The sequence below is a fragment of the Ochotona princeps genome, chromosome 27, assembly GCF_030435755.1.
Source record: "Ochotona princeps isolate mOchPri1 chromosome 27, mOchPri1.hap1, whole genome shotgun sequence".
Lineage (NCBI taxonomy): Eukaryota > Metazoa > Chordata > Mammalia > Lagomorpha > Ochotonidae > Ochotona > Ochotona princeps.
In genome coordinates, this window is record NC_080858.1 from 2,782,715 (window position 1) to 2,810,151 (window position 27,437).

The window sequence follows — 27,437 nt, forward strand, 5'->3', positions numbered from 1 at the left end:
TTTAACATATTGGTTACTCATTACTATGTCAATTAATTCCATAATGATGTAAATTTTTGCTGATGGTATGTTGGAGCTTTTAATTGATCAGGATGATACTCTGCTGGCTCTGTCTTCAGACCAGAGAGGGTATACCTAAGAAGCCGTTGAACTTGACTGGACAATAAGATGCTGGACTCTATGTTTGGTATATGCTTGCAATGGGGGAATCTCAACTGAACTTGAACTATGGTTATGCAACAAGGTGGAGGAATCCACCATGGTGGGAGGGTTTGGGGAGGGGTGGGAGAACCCAAGTACCTATGCAACTGTGTCACATAATACAATGTAATTAATGAATTAAAAAAAAAGAATTAAAAAAAAAGAAAAAACTCATAAAGGACAACAGCAATAAAATAAAGAGTTTGCTGCGCTTAAAAAAAAAAAAAAATGTTCCCTGCTTGTAGCCTGGGAAAGCAGTGGAGGATGGCCCAAAGCCTTGAGACCCTGCTCCCACATGGGAGACCCAGAAGACACCCCTGGTTCCTGGCTTCAGATCGGCTCAGTTCCGGCCGTTGTGGCCACGTGGAGAATGAATCAGCGGATGGAAGATCTTCCTCTCTGTCTCTCCTCCTCTCTGTATGTCTGATTTTCCAATAAATTAAAAAAAAAAAGTTCACATCTTTCTTGACTCCTTTGTCATCCAGCACATTAACTTAGTGTCTTGCTTTCCAAAGTTTTTAAAACTTCATCGTTGGGGTTGTGGACCATGTTGGCCCCCCAGCAATACCCCCAGAGGTGTATGCAGTGCTGTGGGAGCACTGTCCCCCACTGTTTCTGCTGCTGCACACCTAGCTCTCAGCCCTCCAAGGAAGGGAACTCTCACAGTAACCGTATGTGCACCCTGCTCCCCAGGCACTTCTCCCTCTGCAGGCCTCAGAGTGACCCTGGGGTGCTGACCAGCTAGGTCATCTTATCGTCATTTTATCAGCGAAACGGTGACACCTGATCACTTCCAAACTCCCAAGAGATCAAGTACAAGAACACACACCCAAGTCACTTCTCTGGTGACAGCCTGATTTGTTTTTATTCAGTTACATACTTCATTGTTTTTGCTAGTCCATGTCTTTGAAAGGTTTTAGTCCAACATGGATCGTTATGGAAGAAAAACAACAACATAAATGACTAAACACAATACACTGGTTCTGAAGTAAACAGAGCTTAACTGAGTCATCAAGTCAGCATTTCTGCCCACAGGCAATACAGGGGAGAACATTCGTTTACTGTCTGGATTCTGGCTTGGTTCTCTAAAGGATGGGAGACAAGATTGTTTTGTTTGCTCTTCCTTTCACTGGGTTCAAAGGAGCAATGCCAAGTGCAGCTGAGTGTATTCAGAGAAACCTCTGTTGGCAAATTGCCAGCTCAAACATCTCATGAAATTCCAGCAACCCTGTGTTCTGAGATGGTGTCTTCCTACAGGGAACTCACAGGCCACATGTCTAAGATGGGCTCATGGCTCAGCTTAAAACTGAACGTAGCCTCAAATACCAAGTTTCTGGAAGATGACTTTGAAGAGTATCTAACATGTTAACCCTGGTACACTTCAGGAGGGTGGCAAGGCCCGTGACAGGTCGCAAGTGAACTCTCTTCCTTGTGTAAAATCTAAACCACTAGGACTGAATATGTTCTTCCAGGACTGTGACCCTGACCCTAACACTGACAAAGAGAATAGAACAAGCTTCTGTTCAGTTCTGAAGGTGGGGTCCAGGGCAAGGTGTCCCCTGGCCAACCGGAGCTTCCCTGTGGTTTCTGCTGAGGAGCTAGCACCTGTCTTCCAGCCTTGGCCAACAGCAGAGCTGGCCAGTCCACAAAGAATTCCTAACAGCTCGCCAAGGGGAGTCCTACTACACAGCCCAGCTTCCCATCCTCACTGCACCCTCCCAAAGAGCATGGAAGAAGCCAAGAATGGGGCAGAGAGGAAGAGAATAAAGGAAAAAGATTCAGCGGGCAGATCTGCTTACAGACAAAATTGCGATCTGAATTTTGTGGGAGCTTTATGGGCACACAACGTTTCCTTTAAGAAATTAGTCTGAAGAAGGGCTTCCAAGCCTGTTCCGTGTCAGACTCCCCACCCCGGCTCCTAAATCTAACCTCTTAGAAATTATTTCAAGACAACACAAAGGTGGGGACAGACACAGCAAGAATAGAGAGAAGCTGAAAAACTTCATTTAAATAAATAATGTAACCAGAAACAGTAGCCACTGCTTTCCTTACCATGCAAAAGCCCCCACCGTGAAGATGCCGGAGTACAACATCAGAGCACCTGCCTTGAATCCTGGCCCTGGTCCCTGCTAACACACGCTCCGGGAGGCAGCAGCGATGGCCCAGAAAGCTGGGCTCCCGTCACCCAGATTCAGTTCTCATCTCACAGTACCGACCCTGTCCCGGCCCTAGCTACTGCACGCATCTGAGGACAGAAGCTGGGTTGGAGGTTTACTCTGCCTTAGTCTCTCTCCAACACACACACACACACACAAAATGTAATTTTGGTCAAAATACACAGTAGCATTATCAAGAAGAGGCAGGAGGATAGGAGCTTGAAGGCCACATTTTGTGTCACATCCTTGTCCATGAGCTCTTCAGGGGCCTCCATTTGCTCACACGGAAATGGAAGCTGGCCCTAATTCTCATACAAGGTTCTGATCACTGAAAGCCCGGAAGTACAGTCTTCCCTCTCACTCTGCCGCCTGCACACACACAGAATGCAACCCAAGAAGACCACGTTAGAGTCAACATGCAGTGGTGGGCACTACCTGGGGGGCGGTGGGAAGGCCTGAGGACTGGGTTTCTTCCTCACCCTTCATTCAAGTCAGACCAATAAGGGCTTCATCTGCAACCTTTGATTTCCAAACTCCAGACCCAAACTTCTCTCCTTGTCATCCCTTAAATCCCTTCCTTCCTGGTCGGTTCCACAGTCTATGGTGCTGCTCCCATTTCCCTAACCCTCTTGCAGCCTCTGCTCCCCAAATCTCCAACCATGTGACAGCTCTGCTGTGAGGCCACTCCCAGTCCCTCAATGGAATCCCACCCGCACAGCATCATGGCAGCACCTGACACGAGGCACCCAAGGTCCAGCTTCCTGCACATGCTAGGCAGGTACCAGTGGGCTCCACTGCCCTTCCCGCCATAAGCAAGGGTCCTTGCCTGGGGCAGCACCCAAGGCCTGCTGAAACGCTCCAGGTCAGAAAAGCCTGCTGTGGCACAAACAAGCACCCCTCTGGGACTTAGGACACCTGAGAGTCCTTCCCTGTGGCGCCTGGGTCTTAGGTTCCCCACTGGGGCTTCTGCCCTGGGTCTAGCTGATGGCAGCCCACCTGACTTTGAGATAGCCTGGAAAATGTGCCTTTTCCCCAGATGGGCCTCTGTCACTTTCACTTGCTTTCTATGCCTGTAACCCTGAAGTGCATGTAAACAGGTATTTCCTAAATTACTTTCATACCAACACCCATGTGTCTGAGTATTGCTTCATTATCAGGATGTTGAACACTTATGTCACTAAATATTTAGCATCTGATATTTCACAAAACAATTCCCCAAGCCTTTTCTTGTTTAAATCAATCCTCTGTCCTCCTCCCCGCAGTATCCACCATTGTTTTCCAAATGGCCAACCAGCTTTTATAAATCCACATGGAAAAAATCAAGTCGTCTCCTGAGTTCAAATGCTGGCCTCTGCTCTTTGGGGGGTCAGGCAAGGGAAGAGTTGGGGTGAAGCTGGCTAGGGTACTTGCAGCCCTGCTTAACCAACCAGTGTCCCGTTCAAGCAGCAAGAACCGCTGACCAGGGAAGCAGGCACTGCCAGCCACTCAACACAGTGGCGAGGGTTCCTCAGGCCTCAAACAAACTGCCTCATGGCTACGGAAACCCGGAGATGACAGGGCAAGAAGAGAGAACGCAAGAGACATCACTGTAAAACCAGAGCCAGCTCAGTGCCCACCAAACCAGGTCTCCGAAGCTTTTCCACCGCAACCCAGTGGGAGACCTAGCAGACAAGCTACAAAGGGGACCCAGCTGTTTGTATGACTTTATACCCAGCAAGGTTGGGAAGATGTCTTCCTGCCTTTCAGCTTGAACTGAATCCCACAGGTTCTCTTCCAACGCAGATTTCCACTGGGCTGGAGAGACCCTGGCTCCTAAACTGGGCTGGAAAACAGGGGAGAACATCCACAAACCGCCCTCACAAGTTCAGCTCCTCCCCGCTGAGCTGGGGGGCCGGAGGGGGGATGCAGCCAGAGGGCCACTGAGAACAAGAAACGCAACAGATGCAAGAGACCCTCCCTGCCACTGTGAGAGCCGCCTGAGGGTGGGGGGAGGTAGGGAAGGGGACACGGAGCCAAGCACTGTGTGAGCAGGAGTGGCCCTGGAGACACGCACACAGCTCTCCCAGTGGTTGCTCCAACTTTCCCCCACCATACAAACTGACCCTGGAGCCCCTTTCCTGACTCCTAAGCCCTTTAGCGCCACCTACCGGGAGAGGCAGAAGTCACACGCACCACTAGCCTCGCAGCATTAGCCACTTCTGCCGGCTTAGGAACCCCAAGAGCAGCAGGGCCTTGGCATCTGCATTCGGTCTTTGACAGGTTGTCCTCACAGCAGCTGACATCCCCAGCAGCTTGAAGGAGAAAACTGGAGGCGTCTTAAGTTGTCACTAAGACTCCAGGGGGATCATGGCTCACTTATTTTGCAAAATACCACAACCGGTTAGCCTCCACCTGCCCAGAACAAGTCTCCACTGAGTATAAGGTAGCAACATCCGAAGTCGAAGGTCACTACACTATCTCTGCTCCTCTGTACCAAGCACCAGGTTCCTCAAGCTCTCCCTGTGTTCCTTAAGACAGTGTCTCCTTATTCAGCATGTGTGTGTGTCTACGACCAGACACTTAAATACAGTTTCTATATATTTCATGAAAATAATGGAGAAGGGGTTCTTTCCCGGGGAGTTGGCCACGTTAGAGAACCTGCATGGGACTAACAATGGTGATCTGAGCCCTAACAGTCTTTCACCCAGCTTGCCTCCACGCCCTCTCCCAAGAGAAAGAAGCCAAAGCTGAGCTTTCGGTATCCTACAACAAGCTGAGGTGCGGGCAATAATGTTCTTTGACCCATGATCCTTATTCTTCATACTTTATTAGGATGATGACTACTCTGCTGCACTGCTAAGCAGTTCAAAGAAAAGCACAGCATCTTCCACTCCCAGAACACATGTTCCCCCCTCTGCCGTGTCTCCCGCAGATAAGGGGCATTCTGACATTTTGCTTGTTAAACCGTTGACTATTAAGAGATTCATTTGCTAGCCGGAGCCTGCCATGGAAAATCGGCCCAGAGAAGTGGGAGGCTGGTATACCAGCAGAGCAGACAGGGCACCTGAGGTGAGGCGTGGCTCGAGTGTGCCACCCCAGGGCCTGTAACCTAGGCTCAGAAGCCAGGCCTTCCATGAACTTCCACTGACCTCCAGCCTCCAAGGCCTGATGCTCACACCGCACTTCCCACTCTCTCTCTCTCACTCACACACGCACACAAACACCCCGGGAAGCAGGAGGGGGTGTCCTCAAGTGTGCAGGAAAGATGAGAAACAGCCCTTCCAGTGGTAGCTCTCCTGGCCCTGTGTTCACCACCACAGGGCTCCCCTCTTCTCTGTCACCCGAAACTCTTACCCCCCATTGCATTTTGCCTCCCCTTGAGTTATGCAAACCACAGCAGCTCCATCATCGTACATGTGTGTGCTCCTCCTGGTCTGTCATCCCCATCACCTGGCTCACTTCCTACAGCACAATCTGGGCAATGCCAAGCAACCCGAGCAGAGTGGACAAGGGTCCCACCGGCCCTTCACACAGAGCTGCACCTAAGAATGGAAGCAAACTTGGCTCGCGTGGATTATATAACCACTGCAGCTTCCGGGCGGAGCGGCAGAATTCAGTTTGCCATAGCGTGTGGCTGCTCAAAGGTAGAGTTCCTGGCCGCCCGCTGGCTCGCTCCCTTCCCCTCCACCCTCCTCCCAGGTGGCAAGGAAGGACTTTTTAAATGGCTGCTTCTCTGTATGCAGTAGGGATGGTGGCGTGCGGGGAAACACCGGGGCAGAAGCAAAGAGTTCGAGTAAGGAAAATGGGCAAAAAGGGGTTTTAAGCCAGCACTGAGGGGAAACCCAGCAAAGTCTTAAAGATGCTCATCATGTGAGTAATCGTTACCAAGCTGCACACCGCCACTGGTAGTGCTGGTTGACACAGCACTCCTGAGCTCCCCTCAGGGCTGTCGAGCCATGCAGTAGTCTGGGAGAGCCTAGAGGGAAGTAGCCCATCCCCGCTCTTAGGAATGTTCCCTCCTGCCTATCCACAACTCCATCAGCCAGGCAAGGAAGAGGCAAACAGGTGAGCCATGGTGCTGAGAGACAGAGAAAGCTGCCTCTGTGACCCCAAAGCCCCAGCTCACCCTATTACACATGACCCCCGTCCCTTACTGACAAAATCGTCTCCTGCAAGGACAACTAGAATCCCTCATGCTGCCACCCAAGCTGGAAGGCAAAAGGACCCAGAAACCGACCCAGAGTCAGTCTCAAGGATGGACGGAGCGCAGGTGGACAGGAGGGCCAACAGCTCCTGACTGTAGGCGGGGGGAGGGGGGTCCTGTCCCCACCTAGTGGAGACAGGAGCCCAAGGAAGGAGCAGGATGGACAAAGGAGACCTGGAGACCTTCCCTCGAGCCTGGTCCTCACAGGGTCCCTTGAAAGGAACAGACAGCAACGGGGCAAAGACGGAGAGGGAGAGTATAGGCAGGGAGGCTGGGGGACCTGGGAGAGGCCAGGGAGAGACGACACCCAGAGGAAACCGGAGCTTCATGGAGTTGCCAGACCCTCGGTGGGACCAGAGTCCACACTCCATCCTAACATTGGAGGCTTAACAACGTTGAAAACAATCACTTGTTAATTACGGGAAGGGGGAGGAGAAAGTTTCCAGAAAGTGGGGAGTTATCTGGGGGCCTTTCCCCCATCACAGAGAGGGGCCTGTGGCACTGTTGCCAAGACTGAAGATGCCCAGAAAAACGCTGGGGCAATAGCGTGCGGCTGCATGAGCTGGTCCCACCCTTTCATTATTTCCTTAAAACATGGACAAGCAAAGCCCACCAAGCGCCCGATTTCTAGTGGCTGCCATCCTCAGGTGCCAACCCCATGTGCGTGCGAATAGAAGGCTCGAAGCGTGGGCACGCCTGGGGTCCACAGCAGTGGAGAGATGGGTGGGTGTAGGTGAGCTGGGGGAAGAGGGGTCGGTAGCGAAACGGCGAGGCGCGCAAGCCGCCCATCTGCACACCTCCCTTCCCCAGCCCCCACCCGCTACCTGGAGCGGCCGAGGCTTTGGGGATCCAGTGGCCGCCCGGCAACCGAGGATGCCTGGAGGGGCCGGGGGCGCGGCGCCGGCCTGGCGTGAGGGGCGCGCACAGGCGAAGGCGAGCGCGCGCGCCCCCCAGCCGCGCCCCGGAGCGGCCAGGGACCCCCGAGGCCCGGCGGTGCCCGCGTCCCGTGTCCCCCGCGCCGCCAGCCCAGCAGAGGGGCTCCCGCGCCCGACGCGAGGCGCCCAGGCAGCGGCGGCCACTTGGGGAACTTTTCCCCCCTCGTCCGCAATTTCATAGGAAACACATGCGCCGGGGCCGGGGGAGGGGCGGGGATTTTCCGCTCCGGCTCGAGTGTCGGTTCGGGCCCCGGGTCCTGCCCCCGGGGCTCCCCGCCCGCCCCGTGCCCCCTCGCGGGCGCAGCCTCGGGGGGCCCTCCGGCAGGGGGACCGGCCGCGGGAGTAGGTGGGTGGGTGGGTGGGGACGGCGGCGAGGGCGGGCTGGAGCCCCGGCGGAGCGGCGTTGTTCAGCCTTACCTTGGTGGTTTTCCTCAGGAATGTACATCCTCGTATTCTCATTGACCATGGACCGAAAATTGTGTCCGAAGAAGCAGCCACAAAGAGGAAGCAGCGGGGGGGGGGGGGGAAACGCCCCCGAGCGGGTCTGGATTAATCCCTCCTCCGAGGTCGGCGGCTTATCGTGCGAAACGCGAGGCAGCTGTGGCTCTGCAGCAGCTCTTCCTGTGCCTTCGGATGATTACCTGATGCCCATTATTGCATCAAACACCAAAAACTGCTCCTTTCCACTACTGCCGCCTCTAGTGAGCTTGCAATGCATCCTCGGTACATCCGGGCCCCTTCCAAGAATTGAGCACCGCACCTCTGGCGGCCACACCGTTTGGAAAAAAAAAAAAAAAAAAACAGAGCGAGGCGGCGCAAAGGAGGGGCGAGGGCGCGCGAGGGACCCCGGGGCGGGCGGCGCCCCGGCAGGGGGCTCCGACGTCTCGGCCGGTTCGCGGCGAGGCTCCCTCACACACACACCGCACACACACCGCACACACACACCACACACACACACCGGCCGAGGCCGCCGCTCGGCTGCCTCCTGTCAAAAAAAAAAAAAAAAGAAAAGAAAAAAAACCAGCCTCCAACTCCTGAGGCGAGGAGGCAGGAGGGAGCCGCCGCCGCTCCGGGCCGCGCCGCGCCGCGCGCCGTTCTGGCAGGGAGCAGCTTCTGCAGAGGCTGGGAGAGGGAGACACCGGCGGCAGGCGGGCAGGCGGGCGGGCAGGCAGGCGGGCGGGCGCGAGAGAGAGCGAGCGAGAGCGCCGCGCTCCCTCCCTCCCGCCCAGCCCGGCCCCGCCGCCGCCGCCGCCACCGCCGCCGCCCGCCCCTGCCCGCGCCCGCCCGCCCGCGGGAGGCAGACGCGCTGAACGCTTCCAGATGTGGCCTCGGCGGCGGCGGCAGCGCGCAGACGGCCCGGCGCACGGCGCGGGGCGCACGGCTGCGGCGGCGGCGGCGGCGGCGGACTTGAGCCCGAAGTTGAGCACGGGCTCGGCGCCCGCGACCGAGCTGCCGGAGAGAGCCCTGCGCCCAGCGCGCGGCGAGGGGGCGCGGCGTGGGCCCGGGGTGGGGGCGTGGGGGAGGCACGCCGCGCGTGGCGGCGGGGTGGCCCGGGCACGGCCCCCTGACGCCCTCTCGCCGAGTCGGGCCGCCAACCCCCCACACCCACCCCCCGGAGCCCAGGCGCGTCCCTGTGGGGGCCGGCCACGCAAAGAACGCCTCTGTGCGCGGAATTTCGAGAAGGGGGTTGGGAGTTGGTGGGGTGGGGGGGGAGACTACTCTGTGCGGATCGGGCTACGGAACAAAACGGCAAAATGAGCCGTGATTCCGCGATTCTGTTTGATCAATTATAATCAGAGCGGTTGTAGAAGTGACAGCGGCGAGGATGGGAAGAGGGGAGGCGGAGCCGCGCAGGCGAGGCCGCGGTCCCCAGATGTCGGAGCACACTGACAGAGCCAGGTTTGCGCCTTCCTCGGAGGCAGCCGAGCACGTGTGCGCTAGCACAGCCGTGCCTACTTCCCGGAATCGTTTCTGCCACGCCGGCAGGAATTCATCAAGCACTTCTCCTTCCCTCCATGGTTCATTGTAGCCAACGGCAAGTTCCACAGCACCTCCTGTAGGCCGGGGCTCCCCTGTGGTAGGGCTTCCTAAGCCCCTTCAGAGGGACCTCTCCAAGGTGTCCAAATCTTGCATTTTTGACCTTCTGTAGAAAACCTGTTCCTCACACAGCCTTACCCCAAGAGTCGACAGCAACCTCATCTTTTCCAGTTGCTTAAGTCAAACACCTGGAGTCCTCTGGACCCCTCTCTCCATTCCACAAGAAGGTGTTCAGGAACAGTGGATCCAACATGAAGCCCACCTCTCAGCTCAGCCTCAATCTGTCTTGGCTCTGCACTTGGTCAGCTGGTCTACCTCCTCCCCTACCTCCCTTCCTTGGGCATGTTTTCTATACAACAATGGAAACAATCCACTTAAACGGGCAAATCACAGTACTCTTCTCCACACCCCTCCAATGACTCCTCGTTCCAGTTCTTGAGATTCAGGGTCCTTTACTGAGGAATGGGGAATGTCTGACCCTGCTAAGGCAACGGTGGACGGGACTCAAAAATCCAGTAAATCTATAGGCAGGCTAATCTTTTAAAGTTGGTACTTTGGCCTACAGACGATATCAATCTCCAAATGGCCAATGGTAGAAGGAAGATGCTCCACACCTGACCCAATGGCCGGGTGTGGCTGCTGCAGCTACACTAGCTTTTGCTGTTCCCTGACATTTCAGAAATTAAATATTCTCAATATTCTCTGTGTATCTCTGTCTCTTACACACACGCGCGCGCGCACACACACACACACACACACCCTGGAGTGCTCTGCTCTAGCTCTCCCCACTACCCCCAAACATTACATCTTCAGACATCCACTCTGCAAACTCCACTTCTCAATAGGCTGTCCATGACTTCACCCCAACAGCACTTCCTACATCCCCTTACTCCACTTTTTTTCAAGATGTATTGATTTAGCGCCTGCTTCAGCAGCACATATACTAAAATTAGAAAGATGTATTAATTTATTTGAAACAGTTACAGAGATCTTCTATTCACTGGTTTATTCCTCAGATGGCCACAAGAGCCAGGGGTGGGCCAGGCTGAAGCCAGGAGCCAGGAGCTTCATCTGGGACCCCACGTGGGTGACAGGGACCAAGTACTTAGGTCATCTTCTGCTATTTCTCCCAGATCACTAGCAGGGAATTGGATCAGAGGCAGAACAACTGGCACCCACATATGATGTCAGGACCTCCTTACTCTACTGTTTACTTAATATTTAATCCCTGGCTAGCACACTGTGTAATTTACTCATGCATTAGTTACACTGCTTATTATCTGTAACCCCTATTAAATTGCAAAGTCCATGAGGGCAGGCGTCTTGTCCACTTTGCTCACCAGTGCATAGAGCAGTATCTGGAAGGTGGCAAGTAGGTGATAAAAATCTGTTGAATGAATGAATGAAGAAATGGATGATACCTGGAGCTTCCCCACTGTTGCTTCATTCACAAGGGCTTGGGCAGACAATGCTTGGAATGCCAGTAGATAACATCAGAGTGCTTTGATTTGAGTCCTGCCTCAGCTGCCAATTCCACTTTCCTGTTAACATGTACCCTGGGAGGCAACAGGTATTGGATCAAGGACCTGGGTCCGTGTCACCAACCTGGAAGACCTGGGTGGAGTTCCTGGCTGTCAACTTCGGCCTGGCCAGGTCCCAACTGTTACAGGCATCTGAGGGGTGAACCAGTGGGTGAAATATCTGTGTGTGTGTGTGTGTGTGTGTGTGTGTGTGTGTGTGTGTATTTCAAATAAATAAAATTAAAAGTAATGCTAGTGCTGGGTTCGTGGAGCAGCAGGTTAAGTCACCACTATGTTATCCCATAGTGAAGGGTCAGTTAGGGTCCCTGATTGCTGGACTTGTAATCCAACTTCCTGCTAATGTGCCTGGGAAGGCATCAGAGGATTAGCCTGCAAGCTACCATGCAGATCTCCTGTCTGCCTTTCGAAGAACGAAAATTCTGAAGTAATAATAATGATAAAATGCAAGTGCTCCTTGGAGAGGCAGTAAGGTTTATCAGTCATCTTCATTGTAATGTGAATAATAATCTTTATTCCGTCCATTACCCAAAAAAACCCAGCCTCTTTGCAGTTCTGGTGTGTGTACTCAAACTTCAAACTGTTTGAGAAAATAAGAAATGACACCAGTTCAAATATTTCCCAACTGATTTAGGATGCATTAACAGCTGATACTCAAATGCTCTGTGCTGGTTAAAACCAGGAGTGTTTTACAGACATTGTTTTCATTCAGCTCTCCCTGCAAACCTGAAAGATTATCCCCATTTTGCAGATGTGGGAACTGAGATTTCGTTTGCCGAGGTCACACCACCAGTAAACTGGAGTTTGGATTTGGCTCAGGAGCAACTGCCATCAAGCTGATACTTGCACAGTGATCCTTCTGTTGTCTTAGCTGGTGGGAACAGAGCTGAGGAGAGGAACAGTATGTGATTGCAACATATGATGCAAATAATTCGCCAAGAGACAGGTATTTGAGAACAGTGTGTGTGAGTGTGTGAGTGTGTGTGTGTGTGTGTGTGTGTGTAAGGGGGTCACATGTTAGATTTGTAGCCCAGCTTTCTGAAGTTAGGCACTGTATAAATCTATCAAGTACACACATGATGTCCAAGTATCTTTAATTTCATTTTGCACAGATTTCAGCTGTGAAGTGTGTTTTTTTTTTTTTTCTTCCAGATAAGAGTATTTCCTAAATATTCGGTCTTGCACTGCCCACTCACATCCCACCCTCCCCATGTGGAACACAGCCCTGGCTATTTTCTATAGTGACACATTCTCACAATGACTTACAAAGACCGTTCTGAATTCTGATTTGGGGATTCAGGGCGGTGGTGATGGCAGAGTGAGTCTGACTTTCTCTTTCACCAAATGGCTGGATTCCCTGGCTAAAGGAGTAGCCTCTTCTCTCCCCCAGTCCTTCATTTGTGCCACTCTTGGTCAACATGCATGTGTGTGAGAGTCCCTCCCCTTCCTCACTATGTGGTAGAGGTCCGGAGAAGAAGTGTGCATTGTTCTTTGTGGGTAACACGATGCGGGGGACACTTGGACACTCAATGTATATTTAGTGTGGGATTCCCTAGGGAAAAGATTCCTTAATACTACCACAAATATTATTTTTGGAAGCAATTAGGAGTGCACTGAATCTGTTCATTATGATGTATAAGAGTGGAAATAATCTAAATATTCAGCAAAAAATGCTAGTTAAGGAGTAACATTGAGAGAAAGTCACCTGCTCCTCAGAACAGCCCTACGAAAGGAGTTTGCAAGACTACTTCCAAAAGTTCCGGAAGGGGCAGGAATGTGGCCTGCTGAGAGCAACACATCCACAGTCCACGCTGGAGGGACAAGGTTGGAAACCTACCTCCTGATTCCATTCATTCTCAGTCTCTCTCTCTCTCCCTTTCTCTCTCTCCCCCCACGCTTACTTCTTCCTCCCCCTCCCCTTCTCCCTTTCCCTCTCCCAGTCTCTTTCTATGTCTCCAAATAATAAATGCAGGTTCTGGAAATTGGAATTAATACATGAGCATATTTTGGTACAAAAAAAATATTTACAGCCACACATATGAGGTGATCTTCCAAAAGCTTGTGGGAGATTCATGTTATGAAAGAATTATGCAAGGACTTTTTGTGATTTTCGTATCAAAATGCACTTACCTGTTAATTCCATTTTTCACAAACTTATGAAAGTGCGCTCAACTATTACAGAGAAGACTAAAGCACAGAGAAGTGTCTTCATTTGTTTTTTCAGCTCTAAATATTGGGCAAATTGAGATGCAAAACCCCACACTCTATCTTGATGGTCTTTTTTACTATTTGTTATTTTATTTTATCGTTTATTTTATGACAAAATTCCATAGACTCTGGGATTTCTGAGTCTGTACTCTTAACCACTGTACAGGCAAATCAGTGTGCATGCATAGAAGGGGACTCCATGCAGAAGAAGACAGTGACCGGGTAAAGACAAATGCCACCTACACAAAGACAGGACACCAAACATTGTGCACGATATCATTCCATTTTTTTTTTAAAGACAGGCATATGATTGAACTAGGAAAGAGACTTAAAGGGATTCATTCTGCAGTGTTAACAACAGCTTTCTTTGGGAAGAGGACTACAAATCAATTTTTCTCTCTTTTTTCCTATTGCCAAAGGCTAGGAAAGCTAAGCTGCCAAATGGGTTCTTCCTCTAGCAAATCTCTGGAATAACTCTCCCATTATAGACTTAAGGTGTCCCTCCCCTTCCTCTCCCTGCTCACACTGTCACTCAGCAATAAATGCTGACACACACCTGCAAAAGTTACCTGGCCTGCATCTCAAGCCCAGATACACTGCATCCTCACTGTATTTCAAGATGGTTGAAGTGTCAGCCATTCTGTGCTGTTGATAGAAAGCTAGGAGCACCATGGTGATGAGTGCATTCCAACAGTGACCTTCCATGATTCCACAGGACTGCCCTTGAAGAGAAAAGTGGGCATTTCAAGCCGGGTGAGAAGTAACTGGCAGAAAGCTGGAAGAGTTAAGTCAGAAGACCCAGCTGAAATGTGCCTTCTGAGTGGTTACCTTCTTTTTCTTTATTTTCTTCTGCTTCATTCTGACAAGAACCTTTGGCATTACTTTCAGAACTCACCTAATAATCCTGAATGATGTCTTTGCCTCAAGAGCCTTAAGTTAATTACATGTCCAAATGCCTTTCCTTTCAAATACGTGAACAGTCACATATTGTGGGCGTTAGGACATGGACAAGTATCCTGGGGACCACTATTCAACCCTCCACCCCACCCTAACCTACACACAAGCCCCTTCACCCAATTTCATTGGACTCACAAGCCTAGCATTTACTAGTTCCTAAATAGCTGTCAACATCTTTATCTCTCCCTGAGGCTCCGTTCCTTCATTTAGAAAGTAGAAAGTATGGACATGTTGGGTCCAGAGTGGTGGCTCAATTGGTTAATCCTCCCCTTGCAAATACCAGGATCCCAGACGGGTGCCAGTTTGCATCCTGGCTGCTCTACTTCATGTCCAGCTTCCTGCTTGTGGCTTGGGAAAGCAGTTGAGGGTGGCCCAAAGCCTTGGGACCCTGCACCTGTGTAGGAGACCAGGAAGAAGCTCCTGACTCTTGACTTCAGGTCAGCTCATCTCTGGCCATTTGGGGAGTGAAGCACCAGATGGAAGATCTTTCTGTCTCTCCTTCTCTTTGTAAATCTCCTTTCCAAAAAAAAAAAAAAAAAAAAACAGAGCGTATGTTAGGATTTAAATGGTTAGTAATCCAGCATAATTGTTGAACTATTTGAACAGGATGGATTCCTGTCTCTTGATGTTCAGGATTACACACCCACAAGTCTTTGGTGTAAACAAACTCAGCTTTTTTTTTTTTTCTTTCACTTAACTGATTTGAAAGACACAGTTACAGAGACAGAGGGAGAACAGAGACAGACAGACATGGACGCAGAGACACAGATCTTTCAGCCACTGCTTCACTCCACAGATGATTCAAATGGCCAGAGCTGAGCCAGGCAGAAGCCATGAACTTCATCTGGTCTCCCACATGAATTGCAAGGGTCCAAACATGTGCGGCATTTTCCACTGATTCCCCAGGTGCACTAACAGGGAGCTAGATATCAACTGGCGTAACTGGCGCATGCACCAGCACCCATTTGTTATGCCAGCATCACAGGCAGAGGCTCAACCCACTGTACACCAATGACAGCCCCTACCCTTAGTATTTTAATAAGAGAAATTGAGGGGCCAGTGCTGTGATACAGCAGGTTATGCCACCTGCAGTGGTAGCATCCCATATAGGTGCCATGTGGTATCCCAGCTGTTCCACTTCCCATACAGCATCCTGATAATGAGCTGGGATAGCAGCAGAGGGTGGGCTATGTGCTTGGACTCTGCATCTACATGGGAAACCACAAAGAAGCTCCTGGCTTCTGCTTGGCTCAGCCCCAATCATTGTGGCCATCTGAGGGTGTAAACCAGCATGCAGAAGATCTCTATTTTTCTTTAAGTCTGCACTTCAAAAAGTTTTTAAAAACTAAACTTAGTGGCCAATGCCATGGCTTTCAGCAGCCAGTGCACCAAGTGGTGCGAGGCTCTGCCTGCTGGCTGCCTGGTGGTGAGCTCTGGGGTTTTTAGGATACGTAATTGTTGCCTAGGGACAGCCATGGATAAGGCCAGTGTGTGTGTGGATGAAGGATGAATTATGGGTGGCTCCCAGCAATGGGGTCATGGAACTTTCTGGCAAGCATGGGGACTGAAATCTGGTGGTTTGGAGGGGAGAGTCCATAAGATCTATTTGGGCCAGACTGATTCATCAGCCCAAATGGGAATCCTGAGATGGGTTGTTAGCATAGAGTATCACTGATTGCCATACAACAGTCCACATGAAAGCTATGGACGGGAACCTGTCTGGCAGGACTAGGTACCAGTACCTGACTGAGTGGTAGAACAGTGGACAGATCATAGTTGGCAGGGTCAAGACACTAACCAGCATGCAAGAGAACTAGGTCTGGGGGTAGATTCTATGGGGGAAATGTGGGCCCAACCCTGTGAAAATACAAGACCCGCTGGTTAGCTTGCAAGCTGGGGTGCTGATGGGCTGAGCTAGGTGTAACCATAGAACCTGCCATCACTTACAGGTGAAGAACCAACAACTGTCTGGGCAGGTCAAGGCAGCAGCACCCAAACGCGCATTCTAACATAGGATGTGAGGTGGGCCGAACTGCAACTGGAAGGGGGCAGACCAGGCAGGGCCAAGCAAACCTCAACTCACCAGGAAGAACAGAAATCAGGATGGAGCACAGGTCATGCCGAACTAGGCTCTTACACGGACTAGTTGGCATGCTACTAGGCCACAGCATCAAAGGCAAAGGCTGAGACAGGTGAGGGGCTAAGCCAACTGGCTCAGAGCAACCACTGGCATGTGCATAATCTAGGGCTGGGAATAGACTTGGTTGGGGAGCTGTGAGAGTACACCCTTGCTGGGTTGGGGTTCCCACAGAAGAGTGTGGGGGCCAGAGTGGGGGCTGTGTTCTGGTCTGGATATAGTTGCAATCTCCCTTGGCACAAGTGTGAACTGGGACTAGTTATTTCTAGCCGGGCTAGACACCAGCACCATCTGGTGCTTTGGAGAACCTGGGTAGATGTAGGACAGACTAGGCTAGGTCTCTGCCCCTACTGAGCCATGTGTGAGCAGTGCCTGGGTATGGACGAGCATTGGCTGGGCTGAAACATCCAACAGTAACAACTGGAATGGATTGAAGGCCAGCAACGAGGGCTGGCCCAGGACCCACCAGTATGCGCAAGATCTGGCATACGGAGAGGTTCTGATGGAGGGGCTTAGGAAACTCCTCTGGCAGGACACAGTCCCTGCAGGTGAGTGCCAAGAACCACGATAAGGGAGCAACCCAGACCAGGCCAGAGGAAGATACCCACCAGCATACATTTGGCATAGATTGGGGGCAGACCAGGTTGAACCAGTTCATATCCCCCGCTGGCGAATCTGAGCACCAGAATAGAGTGTGGGTTGGGATGGGGGCAGACCAGGCCAGGCAGGGCTGCAGCACCTGTGGGCCTCATGTGAGCTAGATCAGGGAAAAGCCAGATTGGGCTGACTGTTCTGACTGGTGCAAGCAAAAATTAGAGTGGGTGAGGGTTGGTTGGGCTTTGCCACATCATCAGATGGCAGAGGTTGGCACTGGGGGCTAAATCTGTCAAGTTAAACCACAGAACCACCTGGAGAGTGCATAATCAGGGAGTGGGAGTGGCCTAGTAGGGAAATAGTGGGCACCTCCCTCTTGAGCACACTTCCACTGGAGAACATGAAAACCAGGACAGGGGCAGGGGTAGCTAGACAGAAAGGCACCCGCCAGTATGTGTGTGGGCTGGATAGTAGGGTTGGTTGGATTGAACTAGGCTTCAATACCCATTGACATGTACGAGAGCCAAATGGGATGTGGAACAGATTGAACAAGTCTGCAGTACATAGTGGCAAGTATGGGAATCATGGTAGGGGGCAGGCCTGGTGGGGTTTATGGGGAGTCTCCCCGACTAGGCTGCAGCTCCCACTGGTTTGTGTGAGGACCGAGTATGAAGTGGGCAGGATCGGGCTGGACTGCAACACCCATTGGTTTGTGTAGAAGACAGAGCTAGAAACAGAACTGACCCAGCAATTGCAACCACCAGCATATGCATAAACTGATGGGGGCGACGGACTGTGCCAGACCCTGTACTGGCAAGCACACACAAGAATCAGGTCTGGGATCACCTCAGACAAAGTTTCTTTGGAGATCCCTCCAACTGAACTGCTGATCTCAGAACCCCAACCATGAAGAGACTATGTCAGCCAGTGGATTCTGAATAGATTTCATCGTGCTTGGAACGGCGAGATTGGCAGCAATTCAGAAATGTTGAACTATTAAAACTGCTTGAGCAGGATCCTTGGAGCGTGCCCCATATTGGGGACCTGGGATGGGTGGGAGGCTAGGTGGAGCTTCTCCCTTTGTTTCTCCCCTGGGGAAAACTGATATTAATATGGAAAATAAAATTAAATTAAAAAATAAAATAAAAATCTCCATCATGATAGTAAATTATCTCACTACATTTCTTATGCACCACTTTAAATAATTAAATTATTACTAACAACAACAACAACAAAAAACTAAACTTAGTGGCCAATGTCATGGCATAGTAGGTTAAGCCTTTGACTGAGGTGCTGGCATCCCATATAGACACTGTTTAACTCTTCCATGCTCCATTTCCAATCCAACTTTGTACCGTTGTGCCTGTGAAAGCCAAAGACATGGCGCAAGTCCTTGGGCCCCTGCACCAACATGGAAGACCCAGAAGAAGCTCCTGGCTCTTGGTCTTGGACTAGCCCAGCTAGAGCCACTACAGCCACTTGGGAGATGAACCAGTGGGTTGCTGATTTTTCTGTCTCTCTCTCTTGCTCGCTCTCTCACTCTCACTCTCGCTCTCTCGTGTTCTCGCTCCCCTCTATAAATCTGCATTCCAAATAAAAATAAATATTTTAGTCGAAATGCTTTTAAATTGGAGAAGTTGAATGCTTGAAAATGTTAAGTAACTTTGTCAAATCAACCCACCTATATAGGAGTGGTATACTTTAAACCCCAAAGCTCATTTCCTAAATGCCCTTATACCTTCAACTTTCTGAACTGTGTAAGTTCAAAGGCATTCGCTGGAGCTGTCACAGAGAGCGTGTTCTCAAAAGAGGTTAGAAAACATTCTCTTCTCTAGAACTTTCAGCACTTTGTCCTTCTAAACAGCTTCATAAATGTCTCTCCTCTCCTTCCACCCTTCTTTGAACACGTTGCCAAGTTTTCCACCATCTTCAAAGCACAGTTTTGAGATCAAACACCTTTTTCTAGCCATCAGAAATCAGTTGTGAACTCTTTTGTTATTGTAACTATTGGTAATTTCAGTTTCATGGTTTCAGCTCTCTTTCAATCTGGTTCTTCTCCCTTTTGCTCATGGGTGAATAATAAATGGGGCTGCGTCTCTATCTGTGCTCCGGATCATTTTTTTCCTGAATGTTCATTTGCATGCATCCCTCTCGGAATTTCCAGGGTGCTTCCCTACAATATCAGAAATTATGTTATATGGAGCGCTGTGGTTTCTGGTCTGACAGAGGTCAAGTGATACTTGGCCTGATAAAAAATTTGGACCTAGGCCACCTCCTCATTAGACAAAAGGGGATATTTGTTCCCTAAGACATGTTTTCTGAAGATGAACCTCTGGATTACAGAATATAGGTATGTTTCCTGTGGATACTGACAGATCAGCGTACAGCAGTCCAACCCCTGCATCAAATCTAAAAGACCATAGCCTGCACTAATGGTAATAAATTCTGAAGATTTACACTCTTAGAACATTAAACAAATGCCCTACAACCATTAACATTTGATACTAGTTCACCCTGTCTTGTAGATTGTTGGTTAGGTCCATCCCTTCCTCCATAGCAAATTGTAATATTCTATCCTATGCATGTTCATTTCCATTTATATAGTTATTTTTTTAATAAACATAGGCTTATTCATTTATTATTAATCATCAAGACTTGATAATAATATCCCCCAAATAGGAAAAGGTTTTTTGATGAAGTATCACCCATTAGAACCCCTACTACAGTTTAACAAAAACATCATTTCCCTCTCTTCTGGGGCACATGTGAGAATGCATTTCTTAATCACTCTGCATTTAGATCTAGCTCCAATTAATGAAATGTAAGTAACAGTGACATGTGACACTTTGAAATGGAGGTGATGAAGGACCCATTGCAATTTCTCGGCCTCTCTCTTCTGTTCTTCATCCAGACAGTAAATCCATAAGAAGGACTTCAGTCTGTCAGCCTGAATCCCAAAAGCTCTCAGCAAAGTAGGACCTCCGCCAACCCCCTCTGTACATAGAATAAAGTCAAGAAACAAGATTTTACTATACTGAAGCCCAAGAGTCTGAGTCATTGCCAAGGTATAAGGTTGTCTATGCTAACGGATAGGATATAAATCAGCAACTCTCTGTGTGTATAATTAGGAACTTGCCAAGTTCTGATTAGTTGGATCAACTGTCATTCCAATCTTCATAATGTAACTCAATAATTCTAATATTAGTCTAAGACAGCAAGTTGCAACCACAGGATGTTGTGATAGGATACTATTAAGTTACATTTGTAACTTAAGTGGCACATGATCTTTTCTATTTGTTCTAGATTAATCAGTAACAATGTTCATTGCAAATGATTCCAGAAGTGAAATACCTCAAAACACAGTTTAAGAGCCCAGCGCCATAGCCCAGTGGCTAAATCCTCACCTTGCCAGGATTCTGTATGGGCACCAGTTTGTGTTCTGGCTGCTCTACTTCCCATCCATCCCTGTTTTTGACCTGGAAAAACAGTAGATATGACCCAAAGCCTTGGGACACTGCACCCACATGCGAGACCTGGAAGAGGCTCCTGGCTTCAAATTGACTCAGCTCCAGCCATTGCAGCCACTTGGAGAATGAACCAGCAGACCTTCTCTCTGTATATCTGCCTTTCCAATAAAAAATAAATCTTAAAACACACACACACACACACACACAGTTTAGAATCTGCTGAAAGTGAAGCACACTTATTTCTCTATTTATACTGAACAGCTTATAAAAATGGCTCTTATCTGGATGGATGCATCAAGACAATGTCACCAGTCTTCCCACATGGGCTAGAAAGTATCTGGAATAGTTTAGTGCATCTTCAAACTAGTGTAGGAGAACCCCAACTGGTAAACAGATGGGGTTGATAGAATCTGGGTTCAATTCTCAATGTTCGTATGTACCCAGTCTTGAAACTGGTTGGAGGATAAGCTGGGGCCTATATGCCACTTCTCCTTTCCCTTATAATCATCCTTCTCTCTTATTCTACACTACAAAAGAGAGGCATACGTGTCACCCACTCTGCGCCCTCCCAGTGATGTGAGTACCTCTAGGGTACCCTACACAGAAACCTGTAAAATATTACTGTCCAGAAAGCCTCTTCAATCAGCCATCATGTCCCTCCAAATAGCTATCATTTTAAAAGATGTACTCCTAAAACTATACTATATTATATATTCATATATTATATATTGCATATTAGATTATTACTTTTAAAAGTTGATGTTAAAATTAAACTGTTTTACTCAATTATGCATTCACTTATACATTATACTCTGCCTCTCAAATAAACAAATAGAAAAATTCTTTGAAGAAAAAATAACATAATTATACATGACTTAAAATATACATTTTCAGATTTATTTATCTGAGTGGCTAAATCCTCACCTTGCATCCACCAGGATCCCATATGGGCACCAGTTTGTACCTTGGCTGCTCCACTTCCCATCTGGCTCGCTGTTTGTGGCCTGGGAAAAGCAGTCGAGGACGGCCCAAAGCCTTGGGACCCTGCACCCATATGGGAGACTTGAAAAAAGCTCTTGGTTCCTGGCTTTGGATCTCCAGGCTTTGCAGCCACTTTAGGAGTGAACCAGCAGATGGAAGATCTTTCTCCTTCTCTCTGTGAATCCATCTTTCCAGTTAAAAAATCTTAGAAAAAGAGAGATCTATTTATTTGAAAGGTAGAGTTACAGAAAGAGAGGGAGAGAGAGAGAGAAAAAGAGCTTCCATGCACTGGTGCAGGTCCCAGTGGCCTCAGTAGCTAGACTGGGCCAGGCCAAAGGCACGAGCCAACAGCATCTGAGTCACCTACGTGGATGACGGGACATCCAAGCTCTTGAGCCATCTTCTGCTTGGTAAACCAAGCACATTTGCAGGGACCTAGAACAGAAGCTTCTGATCTGCTTCCAATGTGTGATTCCAGCACCACGGGCACTGGCTTGACTTGCTGTACCATATTTGTATTTTAAGGATGATTCACTCCAAAAGAAATATGTAACAAAAATCCTGATGGATCCAGGAAATGTGTTTACATTTAAATTTGAAATTATATACTGTCTTTCACTGCCGAGTAGTATAATAATGTGATCAATGGAAGACTTTTTCTTCAAAGAATTTTTCTGTTTATTTATTTGAGAGGCAGGGTGACATTAAATGGAGAGCCCAAATGGCTGCAACAGCCAGGACTGAGAAAAGTAGAAGCCAAGAGCCTAGAATTCCATCAGGGTCTCCATGTAAGTGGCAGAGCCCCAAGTGATAGAAGACTTTAGGCCATAAAAATGGATTATATTAGCGTAAAGCTTTAAGAAGGAAATGGAATGTAAATATGTTTCTTAGGAGAAGAAATGATGCAAAATCTTGACTGTTAACAACAGGGCTTTTATAGATTTTTGAAAAGATAATAGAAGGTATCACATAGCTTTGGTGTTTGTATTTCATTGGAAACTTTTAAAATAATGATGCAACAATTTCATTTTAAACTGTCAAAATTTACAAAGCACCAGAAATTGCATCATTTACAACCGTTTAAACTTATCATGAAAATGTGTGGATGTCAGCTTGAAAATGGATGATGAAGCATGCATCTATTCAAAACTCTGCAAAGCAGCAGGGAGGCCTGGTTGAGCACAGGCCAAAGCCCCCTCCCGCCCCTGCCAGGCTCAGCCTGCTGCTGAGCTCTGCCCAGGCAGCCTGAGGCTGCAGATCTTGGTTAGATGAACAGACATTCATGAAGCGTAGGAATGTCTCGGGTTTTGCACCCTTGCTGTGTTCTACCATCACTATGCTCCTCAACAAATCCCCCACCTCCACCTCCACCTCCACCACCCTTTAGGCATTAAACTTCCTGAGATCCTTGGGACATAAAAGACCGAATGTCTTAGAGTCCCATTATCTCCAAGGATATTGGGCCTATCCTTAGGAATACCACCATCAAAACATTCTCTGACAGTGCTTTTAACCTCAGATGATTTTACTTTGTTCAATGGCAGAATCATCCCATGTTTAAAGGATGTTTTTGATCCAGAAAGGTCAAACAGAGCAGAGTCTGGTATTTCACTCCCTGTATCTACCCTTTCAATGATCTAAGCTTGAATTTTCTCAGATTCAGAAGAAATTCTTTCAGTTCTGGCCTTCAGTCTGGATTTATTGGACAGATCTGAATCTGCCATGGCTTTATTTACAATCTAGAAGCCAAAAGGGTTAGGCATTAGAATGAACTCTGGTTCAACGCTTGTGTCTACTTACTGCCTGCCTTGTGGTTTTTGAATAACAGTTCTCTCAACCATAAATTGAAGAGCTCCAAGGCAGAGAGTTCTGGGTTCAAAATGAAATATCACTGTGAAAATAAATCATGAGCAAAGTATAGCAATAGCTGGGTATTTATTGCCAGGAAGATGGACTTCTCCATCGTCTTCAACGATCTGTTGTTACATGGAATAATATCTCCTTGGTCCACACTAAATATCAACAACTATAGTTCCAATCCAGTGTGTGTGCGTGTGTTTTCTCATTGGAAAAAGAAAACAGTTGGTCACCAACTCTTATGTAAGAATCCACTTATATAAGAGATTCTCAAGAGAAGATATTTGGAACCAGTTCTTCAAAGTGGAAGTCAAGTGTATCCAGTATGGCCACATGGCCCAGACTATCACATATTGCATGATGACCAAATTCTGCAAAATTTCCTATGAAGGTCAAATTAAATGTCAACAGTCTTTATCCAAGTACCTGGTTTATGTTTGAAAATTTTCCTTAAATGGTTTGGTGTTATAGAGCAATGGGTTAAATCACTGTCTATAATGCCAGCATCCCATGGGAGCACAGGTTCCAGACTCAACTGTTCTGCTTCAGATTCAGCTCCCTGCTAATGTGCCTGAGAAAGCAGTGGAAGATGGCCCAAGTGCTTGAGCACCTGCCACCCAAATGGGAGACACAACCTGACCCAGCCCTAGACATTGAGGCCCTTTGGAGAGTGAACCATCAGATGGAAGATTCTTTGTTTCTCTCTCCCCACCTTCATCCATCCTTATCTGTGTCTCATCTTCTTCCCTCTCTCCATAACTGCTTTTCAACTAAGAAAACCTTTTTTTAAAAAAAAAAAAATTCCCTTAAAACTCCCAAAGCAAATGTTACAGGGGTGTTGACAGGTAGGTTAAAGTCATTACTATCACCTCTATTTGTTTAGCGAAGGCCCCACAGAGATGGCTGTTCCACAGAAGGCAGAGCCTGCTTCATCTCCTGGGACTGTTCCGGAAATTGGGGAAGCATGGGGCTAAAAACATTTCCCACCATACAAAAGCCTTCTCTGAAGCAGCAAGCTTTGATCGTGTTTTTTTTTTTAATGCCCAAATCGTGAATGTTAAAAACAAAAACAAACAAACAAAAAACAGATGGAGCTTGTTGTCCAACTTCAAAAAAAAAAATCTGCTGGTTAACTCTCTCAGTGCTGAAATCATAGGGCAAGCTGCCACTGCACAGGGAAACACCCAGAAGATAAATCAACAGGGTCCAAGTACACAAGCTGATTTCTGCCATCCTCCATCTCTCCTTGGCATAAATCTTGCTCCGACTCCAAAAGGACTTCCTCTGCGCACATGGGTATCCACTGCCAAGGGAATCCAACAGCCAGAATCCCCAAGGCCAGGCACAGGGAGAAGTCTCCAGTCCCTAAGACCCCTGAACCCAATTCCCCCAATACGTCTTCTCCCACCCCCACACAAGTTTCTAGCCCCTCCTTTGCATGTGTCTGGCAGGCTCCTGTTTAATTTTTAACAGGCCACTCAAGAGTCATGGATTGGGAGCCCACATTGTGGGGCAGCAAGTTAAGCCTGTGTATGCATTCCATGTGAACACCAGCATACGTCCGGCCAATGAACTTCCAATTCTTCTCCCTGCCAACATATCTGACAATGTGGCTCAAGTACTTAGATCCCTGTCACCTGGATGGCATTCCAGGCTGTGGCTTGGCCCAGCCCTGGCCATCCAGACCATTTGGGAGTAAACTAGCTGATGAAAGATGTCTTTATCTCTTGATCCTGTATCTCTGACACTGTCTTTCAAACAAATTAAATTTTTGCATAAAAAGCCAGGAATTGAGTTCCACTTCCTCTGTGCTCCCAAAAGGTCTTGTTATCTATATCAAAATACTGGTTATATTGCTGCATTATCAGTTTACCTCCTGTGTCCCCACCTTTGACTATAAGCATCTCAAGAGCAAGAACCACGTCCTACTTACCTTGGACTTTCCCTTATTGAGAATACTGTTTGGCTTATAGTAAGTGCTTAATTAAAAGTCAATGAACAAATGAATGATTGTTCCAGCAATCCCTGGAGGTGCTACAGAATTAATTGGAAAGAATCTAGTGTTCCTAGTGGGTGCAGTGCCAGGCACATTGCAGACTGATGGAGGAGGAACTGGGGGACCAAGAGATCTGTCCTACTTCCCTCGATCAGTTCTCAGAAGTATCCACATCAAAGGCTGCCCTTGAGCTAGGGTTCCTGAACAAGTTCCCTGACAGCTCCCCTAGGAAGCACTGGCTAGTTTCTTAGCTGAGCAGACTCTGTATGGGGGCTGGCACCCTGCAAGAGCATTTTGGCTGGAATTTTGCTGTGAAGAGGCCTCTGATACATGCAAGGGGCTGCCCGCCTTGAAGACCATCCTTCCCAGCATCTGTCTATTGCAATGTCCTACCTATGAAAGGTGTGTTTACTTACACAGCATTTACAATCCTTGCATTTGCCAGTGTCCCATCTGTAACACCTGGATTTACACCTTTCCTTTCCTCAGCATCTGTCTTCTACAGTGTGATTGACAAAATGCACGTTGAGGGATTTCCCCTCTGAAAACACCTGGCCCGGGACAGGCAGGGAGTTGTGGTGACAGTGGATTGGGTTTCTAGAAAGGACTCGACAGAGAGAAAAATCAGATCAAATAATACAAGGGAAAACCATCACACAAACCAGACCTGTTCCTACAAAAACTGGAAATGAAGCAGACATTTGAGGATGTACTGGCAGCCACTATGTGTCAGGCTGCCGAAAGAGCCCTAACACAGTGTTATGTATGGGTCCAGCCAACTCCAGGGACAGTCCCTGAATCCTATCTCAACTATTCTCTTCTTTTATATTTTTCTGGCTTATCAAAAACGTTCCTAAAGTCCGTTGCTTATTTTGAAAACTGGACTTTGTGTCTTAAGTGATCAGGCATATCAAAATAATAAAGAAACAAGTGTTTGAGATGCAGTGTTTGGGAATAATGGAGACTTATTGAGAAGGAAAAGTTTCGGAGTTTACCTTTTCAGGTCAGGTCAGTCCATTAGGTGGCTGGATTAAGTGGTCATCCACACCCATCATGGGGACGCTTAAGAAACCCCCCTCCGTATCCCTCGGATAGCTACAGTTTCCATCAGAGTACCACAGTGATTTAAATTCTGTTATGGAAAATGCAATATTATGATTACACAGTGAGCCATTAGCATCCTGATTCAAACTGTGCTACCTCTATGACAAAGAACTTTTCAAGTCTAATAACTCCATGATCAGGACCCGGCACAAAGCCTAGTGGCTAAAGTCCTCACCTTGCACACACTGGGATCCCAGTGGTCCTGCTTCCCATCCAGCTCCCTGCTTGTGCCTGGGAAAGCAGTCAAGGACAGCCCAAAGCCTTGGAACCCTGTTCCCATGTGGGAGATGCAAAAGAAGCTCCTGGCTTTGGATCAGCTCAGCTCCAGCCGTTGTGGCCAGTTGAGGAGTGAATCAGCAGACAAAACGTCTACCTCTCTGTCGCTCCTCCTCTCTGTATATCTGACTTTCCAATAAAATAAATAAATCTTTAACAAATAAAATAACTCCATGATCAGGATTTAATCATCTCTCATCTATGGGCCAGTGGAGTGTGTAGCTTTTGTTAGTATTTGTCCAGGGCCTTGTTTTAGGGGATGATAAAAAAGTGGAGAGGAATGGAGGAGAAAGGTGCTTGAATGAGAAAAAAGAATGTTAAAAAGTAGAGTCGGTGGTCCCCAAGGAAAACCTTACCTGTTTCACACGTTTGCTAGGTACCACTTGCACAAAACCCATTCAGAAGGGCTGTATTTCCCCATGAGCTAGCCCAGCATGCCTCAAACTTTAATGTGCACACAAATCACAAGGGGATCTTCTTAAACTACAGAGTCCAACTCAGTTTTTTTAGGTCACAAAGGTCCCAGCCAGGCTTATTCCAGGCTCTTGGTTCCATGTGTAAAAATTCAAGGAAGAGACAAAGATGTACAGCAAAGCAGCGCTTACTTAAAGGGAGAACACACACTCAGATGTGAGTGCTGGCAACCACTCTTCATGAGGAAGGAAGAAAGGCTGTCCCTGACTAAGTTGGAGTCTGCCCTTAATAAGATGGGGGCAATACCTCGTTGAATATCCAAGTGGAGTCAAGTTTGGGAAGGAATGGAGTATCACTTGCCACAGTCTTGCAGTACCTGGGACTGCAGCATAACCG

The 27,437-nt window shown here is 48.4% G+C and overlaps 1 protein-coding gene across 13 annotated transcripts in view; it reads right to left on the minus strand.

The window, feature by feature from the left end:
* The window catches only part of CACNA1C (calcium voltage-gated channel subunit alpha1 C), a 656,633-nt gene that overhangs the window by 543,809 nt on the left and 85,387 nt on the right, over positions 1-27,437 (minus strand). For 9 of the 13 annotated variants that reach the window (XM_058656030.1, XM_004578454.2, XM_004578453.2 and 6 more), the window contains exon 1: positions 7,893-7,990. The exons of the other annotated variants lie outside the window; for them this stretch is intronic. In XM_058656030.1, coding sequence (XP_058512013.1) covers positions 7,893-7,941 — 49 coding nt within the window. In that variant the 5' untranslated portion in view covers positions 7,942-7,990. Of the gene's footprint in view, positions 1-7,892; positions 7,991-27,437 lie in introns of those variants that run through there. 13 annotated transcript variants of the gene reach the window in all.